Source organism: Dendropsophus ebraccatus, chromosome 2 (genome assembly GCF_027789765.1).
Source record: "Dendropsophus ebraccatus isolate aDenEbr1 chromosome 2, aDenEbr1.pat, whole genome shotgun sequence".
In the NCBI taxonomy this organism is placed as follows: domain Eukaryota; kingdom Metazoa; phylum Chordata; class Amphibia; order Anura; family Hylidae; genus Dendropsophus; species Dendropsophus ebraccatus.
This window is the reverse complement of record NC_091455.1, coordinates 5,742,693-5,759,784: the sequence shown is the minus strand read 5'-3', so window position 1 is coordinate 5,759,784 and position 17,092 is coordinate 5,742,693. Positions and strand designations below refer to the sequence as shown.

Sequence of the window (17,092 nt, the reverse complement as noted above, 5' to 3'; positions counted from 1 at the left end):
AGAGCCATTGGTTTAGGCCCTCCCCAGCCTAAATCTTACCAGCCTGCTGCCGCCTGGTCCAGGAGCGCCAATTTTGACGCTCCGGGACCACTGGCACCGGGCTCTTCCCAGTACCCCTGGTGGCATTGGGTACTGGGGTAATAATGGGGGGGTTAGTGTTAGCCATTTTATACCGGCTAACACTAGGCCCCAACTTAGTAATGGATTCCGTCTATTAGACGGCTTCCACTACTAAGTCTATAAAGTAAAGAAATAAAGACAAGACACAAGTGGAAAATTTCTTTTTATTCAAATAAAAACACCCCCACACCCCTCATTGACCATTTTATAAAAAAAAAAACAAAAACACCAAACAACCACTGGTCATCGACGTAGTCCACCGAATCCGACGTAATCCATAGGATACCCTTCCTTGCTGGGAGGGGTGCAGTGCCGGGGAGGGGGTGGGGAGAGCTCTATACTCACCATCCGATGTCCCGATGTGTCCTCTTCGCTGGTCCGCAGCACAATGAAGTCACTGTGCTGCGGACCGGCTCATTATATGTGCGCTCAGCCGAACAGCCAATCAGCTGAGCGCACATATAATTCTAAATGTTTCTTCTAATAATGCTATTGTCATAACATAATTAGAAGAAACATTTGATGTTTTAATTAAAGTAAAGTGATGATTAGTACAGAATGCTCTATTTACCAGCAATATCAATTAACGGCTTAATGGAGCTTCCTGTACTAATTAATATTAAATTAATAAAACACATTTTTGTTGTAATAAAATCAGTTTCGTTGTTCAATAATTAAATATAAACGAATCCACCATTGTGCAATTAAATATACTGTCAAAAAATAAATATATATATATATATAAATATACATTTATTTATATATATATATATATATATATATATATATATTTTAACAGTATTTTTAATTGCAAAAGACTGGAGCTGCACTAGAGCACAGTGCCAGAAGCCACTCTACTAAGGCCACTACAAGCTATCTCCACCCAGAGCAGAGACCTGGGACTTGTACCACCCCAGACGGGTAACCCGACACTGTGGGGCAGAAGGCAATTAGGTGAGATAACTGGGTATCCATACACGAGTACAAGAATTACTTCACACACTATAGAGACACTTCACCACACCTCGGCAGAGTACATAATACATTACGCAGGGTCCCTCCTATCCGCTCCCTATCTCCTGTGTTGTTTCTTCTGTCAACTCACCTATCTACCTGTTGGATTATTGTTATTGACCATTTATGCACTAAAGCACCTGAGCACTGTTTATAACTGTTGATTAAAGTCATCTCTACCATTGCACCTGCCCTCACACCTTGTACCTCACACCTGTCCTAACCAAGGTCCGGTGTCGGGGGGTGGGGGGGGGTCGTGGTTGTTACCACTCCTGGCTACCGTGACAAGTAGCCTCCAAAACACCAGAACCCACCAGCAGGCCCAACATCAGTACCAGCTCCCCCGGGCCACGGCATTGTGTGTCACGAACCAGGATTCGTCTGTTTTTGTGCAAATAGGAACCCCCTTCAAAAGTGTATCAGAGACTTCCTTTATTGATTTTTGTAAAAATGTTGTTTTTGCAATTTTTTGTGAGGTGAGTTTTTGGTGCGGTACAATACGTTTTCTCTACCAAACTGCTCAACCAACTGCTGAGAACCTATACGGTGCTTTATTTTGGAACTATTGCGAAGACGCCTGTAAAACGTCAAGAAAGTCTATATTCTACTGCAACTCATCCCAGGTGTGTACAGAAGCCTGGAAGCTAACCGAACTACTACTCAAGTGGGGGAGCCCCCTGTAAAAAGAGACTTTGCTCAGGAGATTCTACAAAAGTTGCTGTATTACAAGGACTTTTTCCAATGCGGGAAAAGCTGCAGAAGTTCCCACCAAGTTGCAAAAATTCCCGCCAAAGAGACTGTGTTCCTGCCAAACTACCAAACTGTGACACAGGCGGAATCAAAAAGTCAAGAAAAGTTCCTCATGGGAGCGTTGAGTAAGTTGGTCTCCCCTACACTGACGTCACCGGTGACGGCCAGCTTGCTGAAGACCAACCCCATAGGAATGCAAGTTGGACCCGTACCGAGTTGCTGCACATCCGGAACCACTGGTATGACAACCGGCACCTAGGGACCTGTCATGGGCGGACACCCCACACCGAAGCCTCCAGTCAAGATTCCCAGATGGGATGAAGCTGTATTTACTGGCAGAGATGCCTAGATGATGATCCGATCATGGACTACACCCCTTTCCTGCAGGTTAGGGAAGAATAGGCTGCTGCCATAACCACACATGGTCAGCCTGTCCAGGAATCCTACAAGCCAACAGTGTTTCAGCACTGGGACGAAACCTGGGAGGCATACCACAGATGACAGGAGGAGCAAAAGTCGGTATACACTGCTGGATTCTGTCGGCTAAGAGGCCCAACCTTCCGGACTGTGGATGCTACAGGAGCCTTCACCATCATGCAGGTACAGCCCCAAGTAACTTACAACGTGGCGGTCACCACGTCTGCTGTACCCGCGACCACTACTAACCCTGCTATAGTTACTTCTAAGATGGGGGGGGGGGGGGCTAGAAGGGGGCTGTGGCTTGCATGACCCAGGAAAAGCAGAGTTTCCACTCAACGACGTGGCCACTTTTGCACGACTCTTGTCTCCAGTTCAGGTGCGGTTTGCAATTAAGCTCCATTTACTTTAGTGGAACTGAGTTTCAAACCCCACCCAATCTGGAGACACGAATGGTATAAAAGTGGCCATGTTTTTGTAGCACTGGGTAACCCCTTTAATTGCCGTTGCTGCTATAAAAGGGACGCTCTGCTGTTAAAACGAAAAAGTTGGGGCCCTTTTGGCCACTTTTGTACTTTGCTGCTTCCTCAGTCCAAATCCCTGCAACTGTTCATAGAAGTCCGTGCCCAGCTCTGCTGAGAACGTTCTCTTACCCTGCATCCTCCATGCCATTGGAGCTCAAAGTGGAACTCAAGTTGTCCACTTGTGATGTATAGTGGGCGCTGCATCTGCAAGGATTGGACTCTTATTGACCTATACACTTTTGAAAGGACTCCCCGGCATCTGCAGTTTTCTTGCTATTGTTGGATATCACCCTGCACCAGAGCCTCCTCGGTACCATGTTGCGGGCCACTGTGCCTTTTGGAGATTGGATACCTTTTTCCAAGTAAAATTTCCAAGTTGTTTAAAGTGGGACTCATCTCCAACATCGCACCTCCACCTAAAATCCACACCTCACACCTGTCCAAACCAAGGTTCGGTTGCTATGTTTTTGGACGTGGGTGGCTGGCCACCATGACAAGTAGCCCCCAAAACACCAGAACTGAACATCAGTACCAGCAACCCGGGCCACGGCACCAACACAGCCATATGTGATTGCAGATCAGCCCTTTGTAGGCAGTTTATGTCTGATAGAAACACTCCGAGACACTGGCTGATGGCTGAGCGAGCAGGAGGCCGGACAGCAGAGAGGTTATTCATGAAAAGGAGGGAGGAGGAAGCAGTGGTGAGGCGGCCATAGTGAGGCACATACACTGAGCCACAACTCCTCTCTGACTCTTCCTTACAGTACGAGACCTAAGATTGTGCATAGGTAACCTGCTCACGTAGGACTGCCAACTACAGTACACAGCAACTTCTATTACCATGTGCCGACAGGTACCTGGGGACAGGGGGAGCTTTCTCACAGTCAGATCCTTCACATGACGTCCCATCACTAGCAGGTTAAGTAACTGCTGGGAATGGACTCTCCTCGGTTCCTGGCAGTTCTACCTCTTCCCTGGTGCAGTGAAGCCTATAAACAGTTCACATAAACACAGGACAGGTGGCCATGGCCCAGCACTAGAACATGGTGCCAGTGTGACCTGGGATTGTACATTCATCTCCTAGAGACCCAGAAAGCCACCAGATGCCCCCCCCCCCCCATAAGGCACCAGCTATGTGACATGCCTGCCCCCACCAGCAGCCTGGGATACCATGCTGTCACTCACCAGATCGGCCGATGTCTGCTTCCCGCCAGGCCCTCACTTCTCTTCACGTCAGCAGCGCCCGAACAATGACATAAACCCCTAGGCTGTGGCAGCTGAGCGCAGATCCCAGTCACATGGAGGATCCCCCAGCTAGCGGTCCAGGACTTCCATTGTCCCTAGCTCCTTCCCACTGTCATTCTCTTTACACGGTCTCCATTAGCTATGGCATGTAAAGGGTTAAACAGTCGGGAAAAGACTGCTTTCTGTTCCCGACTATTGCAGCAGGGTCGCGACTGACTGATCGTGGGGGGTGCAGCGCATAGCCCCCGGGATCAACCCAAAACTTTGTGTGCATGTATGTGTGTGAGTGCGCGTGTGTGCGTGTCCGTGTGTGTGTCCGTGTGTGTGTGCATGCGTGTGCTTGTGTGTGTGCGTGTATGTGTGTGTGCGTGTATGTGTGTGTGTGCGTGTATGTGTGTGCGCGTGTGTGTGTGTGTGCGTGTATGTGTGTGCGTGTATGTGTGTGCGTGTATGTGTGTGTATGTGTGTGTGCGCGTGTATGTGTGCGTGTCCGTGTGTGCGTGTATGTGTGTGTGTGCGTGTATGTGTGTGTGCGTGTATGTGTGTGTGTGCGCGAGTGTATGTGTGTGTGTGTGCGTGTATGTGTGTGTGTGTGCGTGTATGTGTGTGTGCGTGTATGTGTGTGTGCGTGTATGTGTGTGTGTATGTGTGTGTGTGTATGTGTGTGTGTGTGTGTGTGCGTGTGTGTGTGTGCATGCGTGTGCGTGCGCGTGTATGTGTGTGCGTGTGTGTGCGTGTGTGTATGTGTGCATGTATGTGTGTGTGAGTGCGCGTGTGTGCGTGTCCGTGTGTGTGCGTGTGTGTGTGCGTGCATGTGTGTTCGTGTATGTGTGTGCGTGTGTGTGTGCGTGTATGTGTGTGTGTGTGTCTGTGTGTGTGTGTGTGTGGGGGGTTATGATTCTCCACACTTTCTTTCCTGCAGTTGATGACTAATAAAGTAAAGACATGAGGGTCGAATTAAAAAAAGCTTTATTTTTGGTTTATTTTGGGGTTTTTATCTGATGCAGAAATATTAGCAGAGAACGTCATTACTGTAGATGAGCGCAACTGTAGCGCGCTGGAGTCGGATCGTTCGGCATTCGATTATTGGCGGCTGAAGGTGGATGCAGCCCTTGGGAGTCGTGGAAAACATAGATACAGCCTATGACCTAGGGTGGCATCCAACATCTTCAGTAACCAAATGCCGGACGATCTGACCCCAGCATGCTCCAGTTGCGCTAATGTCTAGTTAATAACAATCCCGAAACCAGAGTATATACAGTGGAGAACAGAACAGGAGATGCTAAAGAACCGGCCGCACAAAGAAGGAGAGATCTGGAATCTGGCGGCTACCAGCAGACTGTGTTCTTCTTGGCGTCATCATCGTCTGTAGTGGCAGCATCTCCATAAACCTCGACCTCGCATAGTGTCAGGTACTCTGTGCGTCCTGGGATCACAACGCTGATGTACTGACCTTCCATCCCGTTACAGCAGAAAGGCAGGTCAGGAGACGCAACACTTGTGACCTTACCGCACCTGGAGGAGAAACAAGCAAAACCTTAAAGGGGTAGTGCGGCGCTAAGAAATTATTCACAAAATAACACACATTACAAAGTTATACAACTTTGTAATGTATGTTATGTATGTGAATGGCCCCCTTCCCCGTGTTCCCCGACCCCCGCCCGTGGACCCAGAAGTGTAGTGCATTATACATACCTGATTTGTGTCGACCCCCGTCCGCATTTCTTCTGACAGTGATGTAATCTTCGGGAGGTCGGCCCACCCGCTCCTGCCGTCCCTCATGCCGGACCCCTCTACTGCGTCATAACTATGCTCAGCCGCGATTGGCTGAGCATAACGCGGACGGGGGTCGACACAAATCAGTTATGTATAATGCACTACATTTTGGGTCCACGGGCGGGGGTCAGGAAACACGGGGAAGGGGGCCATTCACATACATAACATACATTACAAAGTTGTATAACTTTGTAATGTGTGTTATTATGTGAATAATTTCTTATAGCGCCGCTATACCCCTTTAAGACAGTCAACTGCTAAGACAATAGCATGAGTGACTGAGAAGACACAAAAAACAGCTACAAAAGGCAGAGCATCATGGAGGAGCAGAAGTCAGGACATTGTGGAGGAACAGAAGACGGGACATTGAGGAGGAACAGAAGACGGGACATTGTGGAGGAACACAAGACGGGACATTGTAGAGGAACACAAGACAGGACATTGTAGAGGAACACAAGACGGGACATTGTGGAGGAACAGAAGACGGGACATTGTGGAGGAACACAAGATGGGACACTGTGGGGGAACACAAGATGGGACATTGTGGAGGAACACAAGATGGGACATTGTGGAGGAACACAAGACGGGACATTGTGGAGGAACACAAGATGGGACATTGTGGAGGAACACAAGACGGGGCATTGTGGAGGAACACAAGACAGGACATTGTGGAGGAACAGAAGACGGGACATTGTGGAGGAACACAAGACGGGACATTGTGGAGGAACACAAGACGGGACATTGTGGAGGAACACAAGACGGGACATTGTGGAGGAACACAAGACGGGACATTGTGGAGGAACACAAGACGGGACATTGTGGAGGAACACAAGACAGGACATTGTGGAGGAACAGAAGATGGGACATTGTGGAGGAACACAAGACGGGACATTGTGGAGGAACACAAGACAGGACATTGTGGAGGAACGGAAGACAGAACAATGTGGAGGAACACAAGATGGGACATTGTGGAGGAACACAAGACAGGACATTGTGGAGGAACACAAGATGGGACATTGTGGAGGAACACAAGATGGGACAATGTGGAGGAACAGAACACGGGACATTGTGGAGGAACACATGACGGGACATTGTAGTATCTTGGGAGATCAGGATATGAACTTACACTGGGTTGTTGTTGTTGGGGTCATTCCCTATTCGGACCTCAGCTCCCAGCAGCCGCTCCTTACCGGCGTCCTCCCTATTTTTCAGGACCACGTATGATATCTTGGAGGGCTTTTTCAGGGTGAGTTTCCACCAAGCATTCAGTACTGCATTGGTGTGAGTGCAGGATCCCTTGAAGTAATTTCCATCTTTGTTCCCATCTATGGCGTTTTTGGCGTACCCCATTACTGCATGTTGATAGTCAGATTGCTGGGAGGCTTCTCCATCTCTCGCTATATTCGTGGCTGTAATAATAACAATAGATGAGTTGTAAGGTATATGGAGCTGGAATGTAGGACCTGACGTCCGTTTTATCCTTTCATATGTGGTTGTCCTACCCTTCTGTTCTCCCCATTAATCCCAATAAGTGTCAGGAATATGGACAGGAGGATATGCAGAGCGGACCTTCTGCACCTTCTGGAGGTAGCTGCCCTACAAGACAATGGTTGCAGTCCCTTATAAAACTGCTGCAGAGTTATGCCAGTCACTTGGTTTATGGGTGTTTGGGGTGAGTGTGGAGAAGCTTGTGGCTCAGGACTTCTCTCCCCCTTCTCTGTGCCCAGGACATATGGCTGTTCCCTTCGCTGCCGCACACTATTTCCCAATGGTTCTCACGATCAGTGGACCCCAACCGATCAGAACTTTTGAGAAGTTTTTTTTTTTTTTTTTTTTAAAGTGACAGTGCCCATTTAATACAGATCCAGGATCCTGTGATGCTTCATCATGTTCTTTATTCCTTCTTAGAAGTGCAGTATACTATAGTTATATGTGATATACGAGAGACCTGTTAAAAATTCTCTACAAACTCATGCATAATAACAATGTATGTAGCATAAAAGACAATGCCGCAGGCCCCGGTGGTCTGTCCAGGGTTATAACACAACAACAGCTTCAAGTAGATTAATTGCCAATGTAGTCAGCTGCAGATTATTACCAGATGTACTGGAAATGATGGGATATATTGCATCCATCCCACCAAACATTAGCGGCTTAGACTTGGTGCTCATTGTTTCCGGGTACGGGAGGGCATTGCGTCTTACAATACAAACTATACAACATTACAGCTGCAATCCAACTGCTACAATTCTCCAAAAAGTCCGTATTGTAATGTGCCCGTTGTTACCAGGGGATGAAAGTACAATTCACCACCTCTCACCCGTCCTGGTGTTCTGACCGTGTAATATCCCTCGGCGGGATGTCTTCTTTCTAGCCAGGGGTCCTTTAAACAAGGCTGATAAGGTGGTCGGCATCCTTGGGGGTCACCTTGCCCGACCCATCATTCTAACTCTGGAGGAGGGGCTCTGATGTAGCAATGAACTATGACCTTCTCCAGGCTCTGCCAAGAAGTAGAGGTGTCTGGCTCCAGCCATTTTCTTGCCAGGTGAATGAGGTCGTATATCTGGCACCTGGCTGGCTTGTTGTGGACCGTCCAGGGATGGATGGCAGCTGTGACTCCACAATGGTCGAGGATCTCTGCTTTCAGCCATGTCCTTGACTTACTTGGCGACATTTTTTCGTTGAAAAAGTCCGTCAACAATTTGCAAAACAGATACCTGGCCGGCTGGGTGCTAACTATACAGATGAGTTCTGACCTCACTCAGTATATAGGAGCAGGTCACCGGTTATTGTGGTCTCCAGGCTCTCAGCATTAGGGGTCATTCACTGTGCGGCTGTGTCAGTACAGTAACGTGAACTGTTTAGGAGCTGCCAGGTCCAGTCTGCAGAATACCGACCATGTCCGGAGGGAATTCTACGGACGTGTGAATGACTCCTTACTGTGCACTCTGAGCAGCCGGTTACGCTTTGATTTGACTTTTGGACAAGGTGCATATTGGAGTGATGAAGGAATGACCAGTCCCACTACCAAACCTACGTGGCAGTCCTCTATTGAACATGTTACCATTTGGTCATTTGTCCGTGCACTGGATTATACACATCCTACTGTAATGAAGAGTCAAAGAGGAGTTGTGCATTTATGCCGCACAGTAGCACACCTCACCACTCATTATTCCTCCCTCTTCTTAATGAATAATCAATGCTGCCCGGCCTCCTGCTCGCTCAGCTGTCAGTCAGTGTCTCTGCTGCCAGCCTTCTGCTCGCTCAGCTGTCAGTCAGTGTCTCTGCTGCCGGCCTCCCGCTCGCTCAGCTGTCAGTCAGTGTCTCTGCTGCCTGGCCTCCTGCTCGCTCAGCTGTCAGTCAGTGTCTCTGCTGCCTGGCCTCCTGCTCGCTCAGCTGTCAGTCAGTGTCTCTGCTGCCCGGCCTCCTGCTCGCTCAGCCGTCAGCCAGTGTCTCTGCTGCCCAGTCTCCTGCTCTCTCAGCTGTCAGTCAGTGTCTCTGCTGCCCAGTCTCCTGCTCTCTCAGCTGTCAGCCAGTGTCTCTGCTGCCCGGCCTCCTGCTCGCTCAGCCGTCAGCCAGTGTCTCTGCTGCCCAGTCTCCTGCTCTCTCAGCTGTCAGTCAGTGTCTCTGCTGCCCAGTCTCCTGCTCTCTCAGCTGTCAGCCAGTGTCTCTGCTGCCCGGCCTCCTGCTCGCTCAGCTGTCAGCCACTGTCTCTAAGTGTTTATTTCAGACATAAACTGCCTACAGAGGACTGATCTGCAATCACATATAGTCTGAATCTCTTCCCCTAACTGTCTAGAAACTGTGTTCTAGGGGTAAATCTCCTGTCTAGAAACCATTAACAGTTTTTTCCTGGGTTCGATTCCCTTGATGGAAATAAAAGCAGAAGTTTTAACTCTTAAAGGGGAATCACCTGACAGACCCACTCCCAAGCTATACTACCATTGCCTCCCCTTTAAGGATTGTCTTGACTGTTATACTGTCACTGCACCTTAAGACTTTTCAAGTAAAGTTCTGAAGTTATTGGGATTGTGTCCTGCGTCAACACATTGTGGAAAGAGGGTAATAGGAACATTTCACAAAGTAGCTGTGGGAACCTTGGGCACACTAGCATTACACGTAGGCCCCATGACAAGTGCAATAGGGGTACTGCTCCTGCTTACACCACCTGGCAGACCCCTCAGTCACCACATAAGGAACCTGATAAGCTGCTTGAAAAGATGATTTTTGGGGGCTGGTTTGACTTTTGGGTATTGGAGGTAAGTCTGAAAGTCTTGGGCAATGCATTCCATAGAACTGGCGCACCTCGGGTAAAGTCCTGAAGGCTATGTTCACACAACGTTTTTTCAGCTCCGTTTAAAATTACGTCCATCATTTTCAGTCTAAAATAACGGACGTCATTTAGCAGCCTGACCTCCCCTGAGTCCCCTGGTGTTTGTACGTTATCCTAGTTTGGTTACTAATTGGGCTTTGGGTGTAACTTAATGGAAAAGTCCATTGAATTTAATAGTAAAAACGGAGAAGGAACGCTGACAAAAGAAAAACTGTGCGTGAACAACTGATAAAAAACGTCCGCTGTTTGAAGTCTGCAGTGTAAAGATTGGATGTCATACTGGAGTCTTCTTCTTTAAAGGGAATGTACCATCAAGCCTGGGCTAAAGCACTGGAGGCGGGCCAATCCACCCCCAGTGGGAGGAAACCCCCGCCCCTCTATGACACTGCTCTATTAGAAGCAATGGAGCCGTATCATAGAGGGGCGGGTGTGGTGGTACATTCCCTTTAAACTTTTCTGGAGTCAAAGTTCTTAGTTCAGTTATCTAAGATATTTCACTCTACAATAAGCAGATTTAGAGCTTGTTACATATCTATCATTCTCACCTCCAGGTTGGGGGCCACATTCTAGAGCCACAGCCAGAGCCAGAGATCCGAGCACAACCAGAGACGACAGGAGATTCATCCTGGAGGAAGAAGAGAAACAAGAGAGTTACTATATGTGCATTGTTGCGGCACCCAGGGTCTGGTTTCACTGCTGGGTCAGCTTATACAATGGTGTGGTAGCTGAGTTAGTCTGGGGTCAATTGGGCACTTGTCACGGTAGCCTGGAGTGATATAGGACCCACCCTAGACAGTTTGGTGCTCCGCCTGCATGATAGGTTTAACCCAAGTGTAAAGGTGTGGAGGTGCGGGTGCGCAAGAATAGGCTGGAGTCCAACACTTAAAAAAAAATATGAACAGTTTACTGACAAAAACTGTGCAATTCAGTTGTGTTTGGCAACAATACAGTTCAGTACAATACAGGACTTGAAGTTGTAAGATAAGGTTGAGGAGAGAGGGAGCCTGAAGGGCCTTGCCCAATTAGTAATGTACTCTGCCTTGAACAGTTTTGAGTTGGAGAGAATATATAGAGAGAACACTCGTACTTACGTTTAGACTGTGTCTGACCGCCTTCTGCCCTACAGTTGCATGCTACTTGTCCTGTCAGGGTAGTACGAGCCCCAGGCCTAATTATCTGGGCTAAGCAGACTTCTAAGACTTCCCTGTCGTCCTGCACTGTGCAGTGAAATACCTAGACCTAGAGAGAGAGAGAGAGAGAGAGAGAGAGAGAACCTGTACCTATGAGTAGATGTACAACACATGTGACATAAAGGATTGGGGAAGGATGAGGATGTGTATGTCTAGTCTAGCTCAGGGAAGGTTGAGGGGATGTACGTCTAGACTAGGTCAGGGATGGATAAGGAGATGATCGTCTAGTCTAGCTCACGGGAGGACAAGGGGATGTACATCTAGTCTAGGTCAGCTGTATGTGTGGTGTCCCACCATGGGTGTTAATATAATTTTACACCCCTTGCAAAAGTCTGTACTTAAAGTAAAAGTGGTAATAAAGAAGTACCAAAGTTTTACCACAAGATGTCGCTACTGTATGTAACTGTACTTGTATATTGCTAAGCTGTAGTAACTAAGGGGTTATTGTTTGTCATAATCTGCGCACCAATGAGAGCCCTCTTTTTTTCTCTACCTATCTTTATGCTCCTTTCTCTTTATACTTTCTTCTCCACCACTCACAGGGAACATTACACCTCCTGTATGAAGTCGTCACATGGGGAGAGGAAGTACACACCCACACTTAGTGAGTCTTACCTAAGTCTTGGTGGAGAGAGGACACAAGATGTCCAGCTGTAGTCCAGGTCCCCACCTAGTCAGTGTCTAGTGTATTATAGTCAGTGGTAGCAGCATTTGTACACACTATGCAGTGTTAAGCTACTCAGTAGAGGACAAGTCAGAGAACACCCCAACCCACGCCGTGAATATTTCTAACAGTACCGGACAGTATCCTAATAACAAGAGAAACTGATCCGGATAGAGCAAAGTTGCTAGAAGCCTACGTACTCTATCTCGCAGCATGGGTGTAACCAGGAAATACTGACTACTCTGCTCAACTCAGGTTAAAAGGTCTGGGGCTTGTGTCACCCTCATAGGCTGGGTCATCCGACACTGTGGGGCAACAGGTGGTACACGACAACAAAGGTCGAAACACGGGCACAAGTATACTTCTACTTTCAAGTCTTCAGTATTCTACTTTTTCTTTTCTAAAGTTCTAAAGCACACTTCTACACTGGGTTGGGACTCCTCTCACTGCTCTGAACTTGAAGCACAAACTCCTCTCTACTGTTCTCAGCTCACTCTACTTCTCAACACACAACCAAGTCAACTCAGCTCTTCTATTTATGGCTCTCAGCGCAGATTCTGTTCTGTCACGTCTACGGTCAACTGCTGTATAAAGTGTTCTCTCCCTTGTACGTCTAGTCTAGCTCAGGGATATATGAGGAGATGTATGTCTAGTCTAGCTCAGGGATATATGAGGAGATGTACGTCTAGTCTAGCTCAGGGATATATGAGGAGATGTATGTCTAGTCTAGCTCAGGGAAGGGTGAGGGGATGTACGTCTAGTCTAGCTCAGGGATATATGAGGAGATGTACGTCTAGTCTAGTTCAGGGATATATGAGGAGATGTACGTCTAGTCTAGCTCAGGGATATATGAGGAGATGTACGTCTAGTCTAGCTCAGGGATATATGAGGAGATGTACGTCTAGTCTAGCTCAGTGATATATGAGGAGATGTACGTCTAGTCTAGCTCAGGGATATATGAGGAGATGTACGTCTAGTCTAGCTCAGGGAAGGGTTAGGGGATGTACGTCTAGTCTAGCTCAGGGATATATGAGGAGATGTACGTCTAGTCTAGCTCAGGGAAGGGTTAGGGGATGTACGTCTAGTCTAGCTCAGTGATATATGAGGAGATGTACGTCTAGTCTAACTCAGTGATATATGAGGAGATGTACGTCTAGTCTAGCTCAGTGATATATGAGGAGATGTACGTCTAGTCTAGCTCAGTAATATATGAGGAGATGTACGTCTAGTCTAGCTCAGGGAAGGGTGAGGGGATGTACGTCTAGTCTAGCTCAGGGAAGGGTTAGGGGATGTACGTCTAGTCTAGCTCAGTAATATATGAGGAGATGTACGTCTAGTCTAGCTCAGTAATATATGAGGAGATGTACGTCTAGTCTAGCTCAGTAATATATGAGGAGATGTACGTCTAGTCTAGCTCAGTAATATATGAGGAGATGTACGTCTAGTCTAGCTCAGGGATATATGAGGAGATGTATGTCTAGTCTAGCTCAGGGAAGGGTTAGGGGATGTACGTCTAGTCTAGCTCAGTAATATATGAGGAGATGTACGTCTAGTCTAGCTCAGTGATATATGAGGAGATGTACGTCTAGTCTAACTCAGTGATATATGAGGAGATGTACGTCTAGTCTAACTCAGTGATATATGAGGAGATGTACGTCTAGTCTAACTCAGTGATATATGAGGAGATGTACGTCTAGTCTAGCTCAGTGATATATGAGGAGATGTACGTCTAGTCTAACTCAGTGATATATGAGGAGATGTACGTCTAGTCTAACTCAGTGATATATGAGGAGATGTACGTCTAGTCTAGCTCAGGGATATATGAGGAGATGTACGTCTAGTCTAGCTCAGTAATATATGAGGAGATGTACGTCTAGTCTAGCTCAGGGATATATGAGGAGATGTACGTCTAGTCTAGCTCAGTAATATATGAGGAGATGTACGTCTAGTCTAGCTCAGTGATATATGAGGAGATGTATGTCTAGTCTAGCTCAGGGAAGGGTTAGGGGATGTACGTCTAGTCTAGCTCAGGGATATATGAGGAGATGTACGTCTAGTCTAGCTCAATGATATATGAGGAGATGTACGTCTAGTCTAGCTCAATGATATATGAGGAGATGTACGTCTAGTCTAGCTCAATGATATATGAGGAGATGTACGTCTAGTCTAGCTCAGGGAAGGGTTAGGGGATGTACGTCTAGTCTAGCTCAGGGAAGGGTTAGGGGATGTACGTCTAGTCTAGCTCAGGGAAGGGTTAGGGGATGTACGTCTAGTCTAGCTCAGGGAAGGGTGAGGGGATGTATGTCTAGTCGAGCTGAGATTCCTGGCCCATAGATAATGATAATGGTTTATAAGGTTGTGGTCACACGCTCCTTTTTATGCTCTCAGGTTATAGGGCACAGGCGTGAGCAACAAACAACTGTAAAAGTGACTAAAATATAACGTGACTGAGTACTGGATGAGGGGAGGGATTTACAATGTGTCTCTGAGTCATAAGGAGATTCCATCCCAGTGATCTCTTCTACATCATACACTGCTATACATTATATACTACTATACATTATACACCCCTATACATTATATACTACTATACATTATACACTGCTATACATTATACACTACTGTACATTATACACTACTGTACATTATACAGCTACTATATATTATATACTACTATACATTATATACTACTACACATTATACACTGCTATATATTATACACTGCTATACATTATACAGCTACTATACATTATACAGCTACTATATATTATATACTACTATACATTATATACTTCTATACATTATACACCCCTATACATTATATACTACTATACATTATACACTGCTATACATTATACACTGCTATACATTATACACTACTATACATTATACAGCTACTATATATTATATACTACTATACATTATATACTTCTATACATTATACAGCTACTATACATTATACACTACATACTACTATACATTATATACTACTATATATTATACACTACTATACATTATATACTACTATACATTATATACTACTATACATTATACACTACTATACATTATATACTACTATGTATTATATACTACTATACATTATACACTACTATACATTATACACTGCTATACATTATACACTGCTATACATTATACACTACTATACATTATACACTGCTATACATTATACACTGCTATACATTATACACTACTATACATTATATACTACTATACATTATACACTACTATACATTATACACTGCTATACATTATACACTACTATACATTATACAGCTACTATACATTATACACTACTATACATTATACAGCTACTATATATTATATACTACTATACATTATATACTACTATACATTATACAGCTACTATATATTATACACTACTATACATTATACACTACTATACATTATATACTACTATACATTATACACTACTATACGTTATACACTACTATACGTTATACACTACTATACGTTATATACTACTATATATTATACACTACTATATATTATACACTACTATACATTATATACTACTATATATTATACACTACTATACGTTATATACTACTATACATTATACACTACTATACATTATATACTACTATACATTATATACTACTATACGTTATATACTACTATACATTATACTTTACTATACATTATACACTACTATACATTATATACTACTATACATTATATACTACTATACGTTATATACTACTATACATTATACTTTACTATACATTATACACCGCTATATATTATACACTGCTATATATTATTGTTATCGCACTAATAGCGATTTCTTCCTCTTTGTGCGGTATCCAAATTATATCAAATAATAGTATGAGCGCTCATCCAGATTCACACAGACACCAATAGCAATTGGTATCAATGCAAAAGGTTCTGCTTTATTACACAAACAACAGTTCTTATACTAGTTATGACGTACAGGAAAAGGTGGTTACATCATGGGTTAATACTGGCACAATTGGCTATTTGCCTACTCGGGAGGGTCTTATGCTGATGAGTTCCTAAGTTATCTGACACTCAAGACCACTCGTATCCCCCCCTCCTCCCAAGTCCTAAGAGAACAAAGACACATTCTAGTATATATAATGATTACCATATGGCAGTACGAGCTATACCTGAGTATACATATACATATATAGATATTTGTCAGACTATATCTCTCACATTATACACCGCTATACATTATATACTATCATACAATACACAGCTACTATACATTATATACTACTATACATCATACACTACTATACATTATATACTACTATACATTATACAGCTACTATACATTATATACTGCTATATATTATACACTACTATACATTATATACTACTATACATTATAGAGCTGCTATACATTATAGAGCTGCTATACATTATACACTACTATGTAATATATACTACTATACATTATAGAGCTGCTATACATTATAGAGCTACTATACATTATACACTACTATACATTATACACTACTATATATTATATACTACTATACATCATACACTACTATACATTATATACTACTATACATTATACACTACTATATATTATATACTACTATACATCATACACTACTATACATTATATACTACTATACATTATACACTACTATACATTATATACTGCTATATATTATACACTACTATACATTATATACTACTATACATTATAGAGCTGCTATACATTATACACTACTATGTAATATATACTACTATACATTATACACTACTATATATTATATACTACTATACATTATATACTGCTATATATTATACACTACTATACATTATACCGCTGCTATACATTATACACTACTGTACATTATACACTACTATACATTATATACTACTATACATTATACACTACTATACATTATATACTTCTATACATTATACACTACTATACATTATACACTACTATACATTATACCGCTGCTATACATTATACACTACTATACATTATACACTACTATACATTATATACTTCTATACATTATACAGCTACTAT

General features: G+C 44.2%; 1 protein-coding gene across 1 annotated transcript in view; it reads right to left on the bottom strand.

Annotated features, from left to right (window-relative positions):
• The window catches only part of LOC138782896 (uncharacterized), a 128,853-nt gene that overhangs the window by 31,112 nt on the left and 80,649 nt on the right, over positions 1–17,092 (bottom strand). Inside the window, exons 11-12 of the mRNA XM_069956838.1 lie at positions 6,973–7,257; positions 5,403–5,585 (exon numbers count right to left, since the gene is read on the bottom strand). Coding sequence (XP_069812939.1) covers positions 5,403–5,585; positions 6,973–7,257 — 468 coding nt within the window. The remainder of the gene's footprint in view (positions 1–5,402; positions 5,586–6,972; positions 7,258–17,092) is intronic.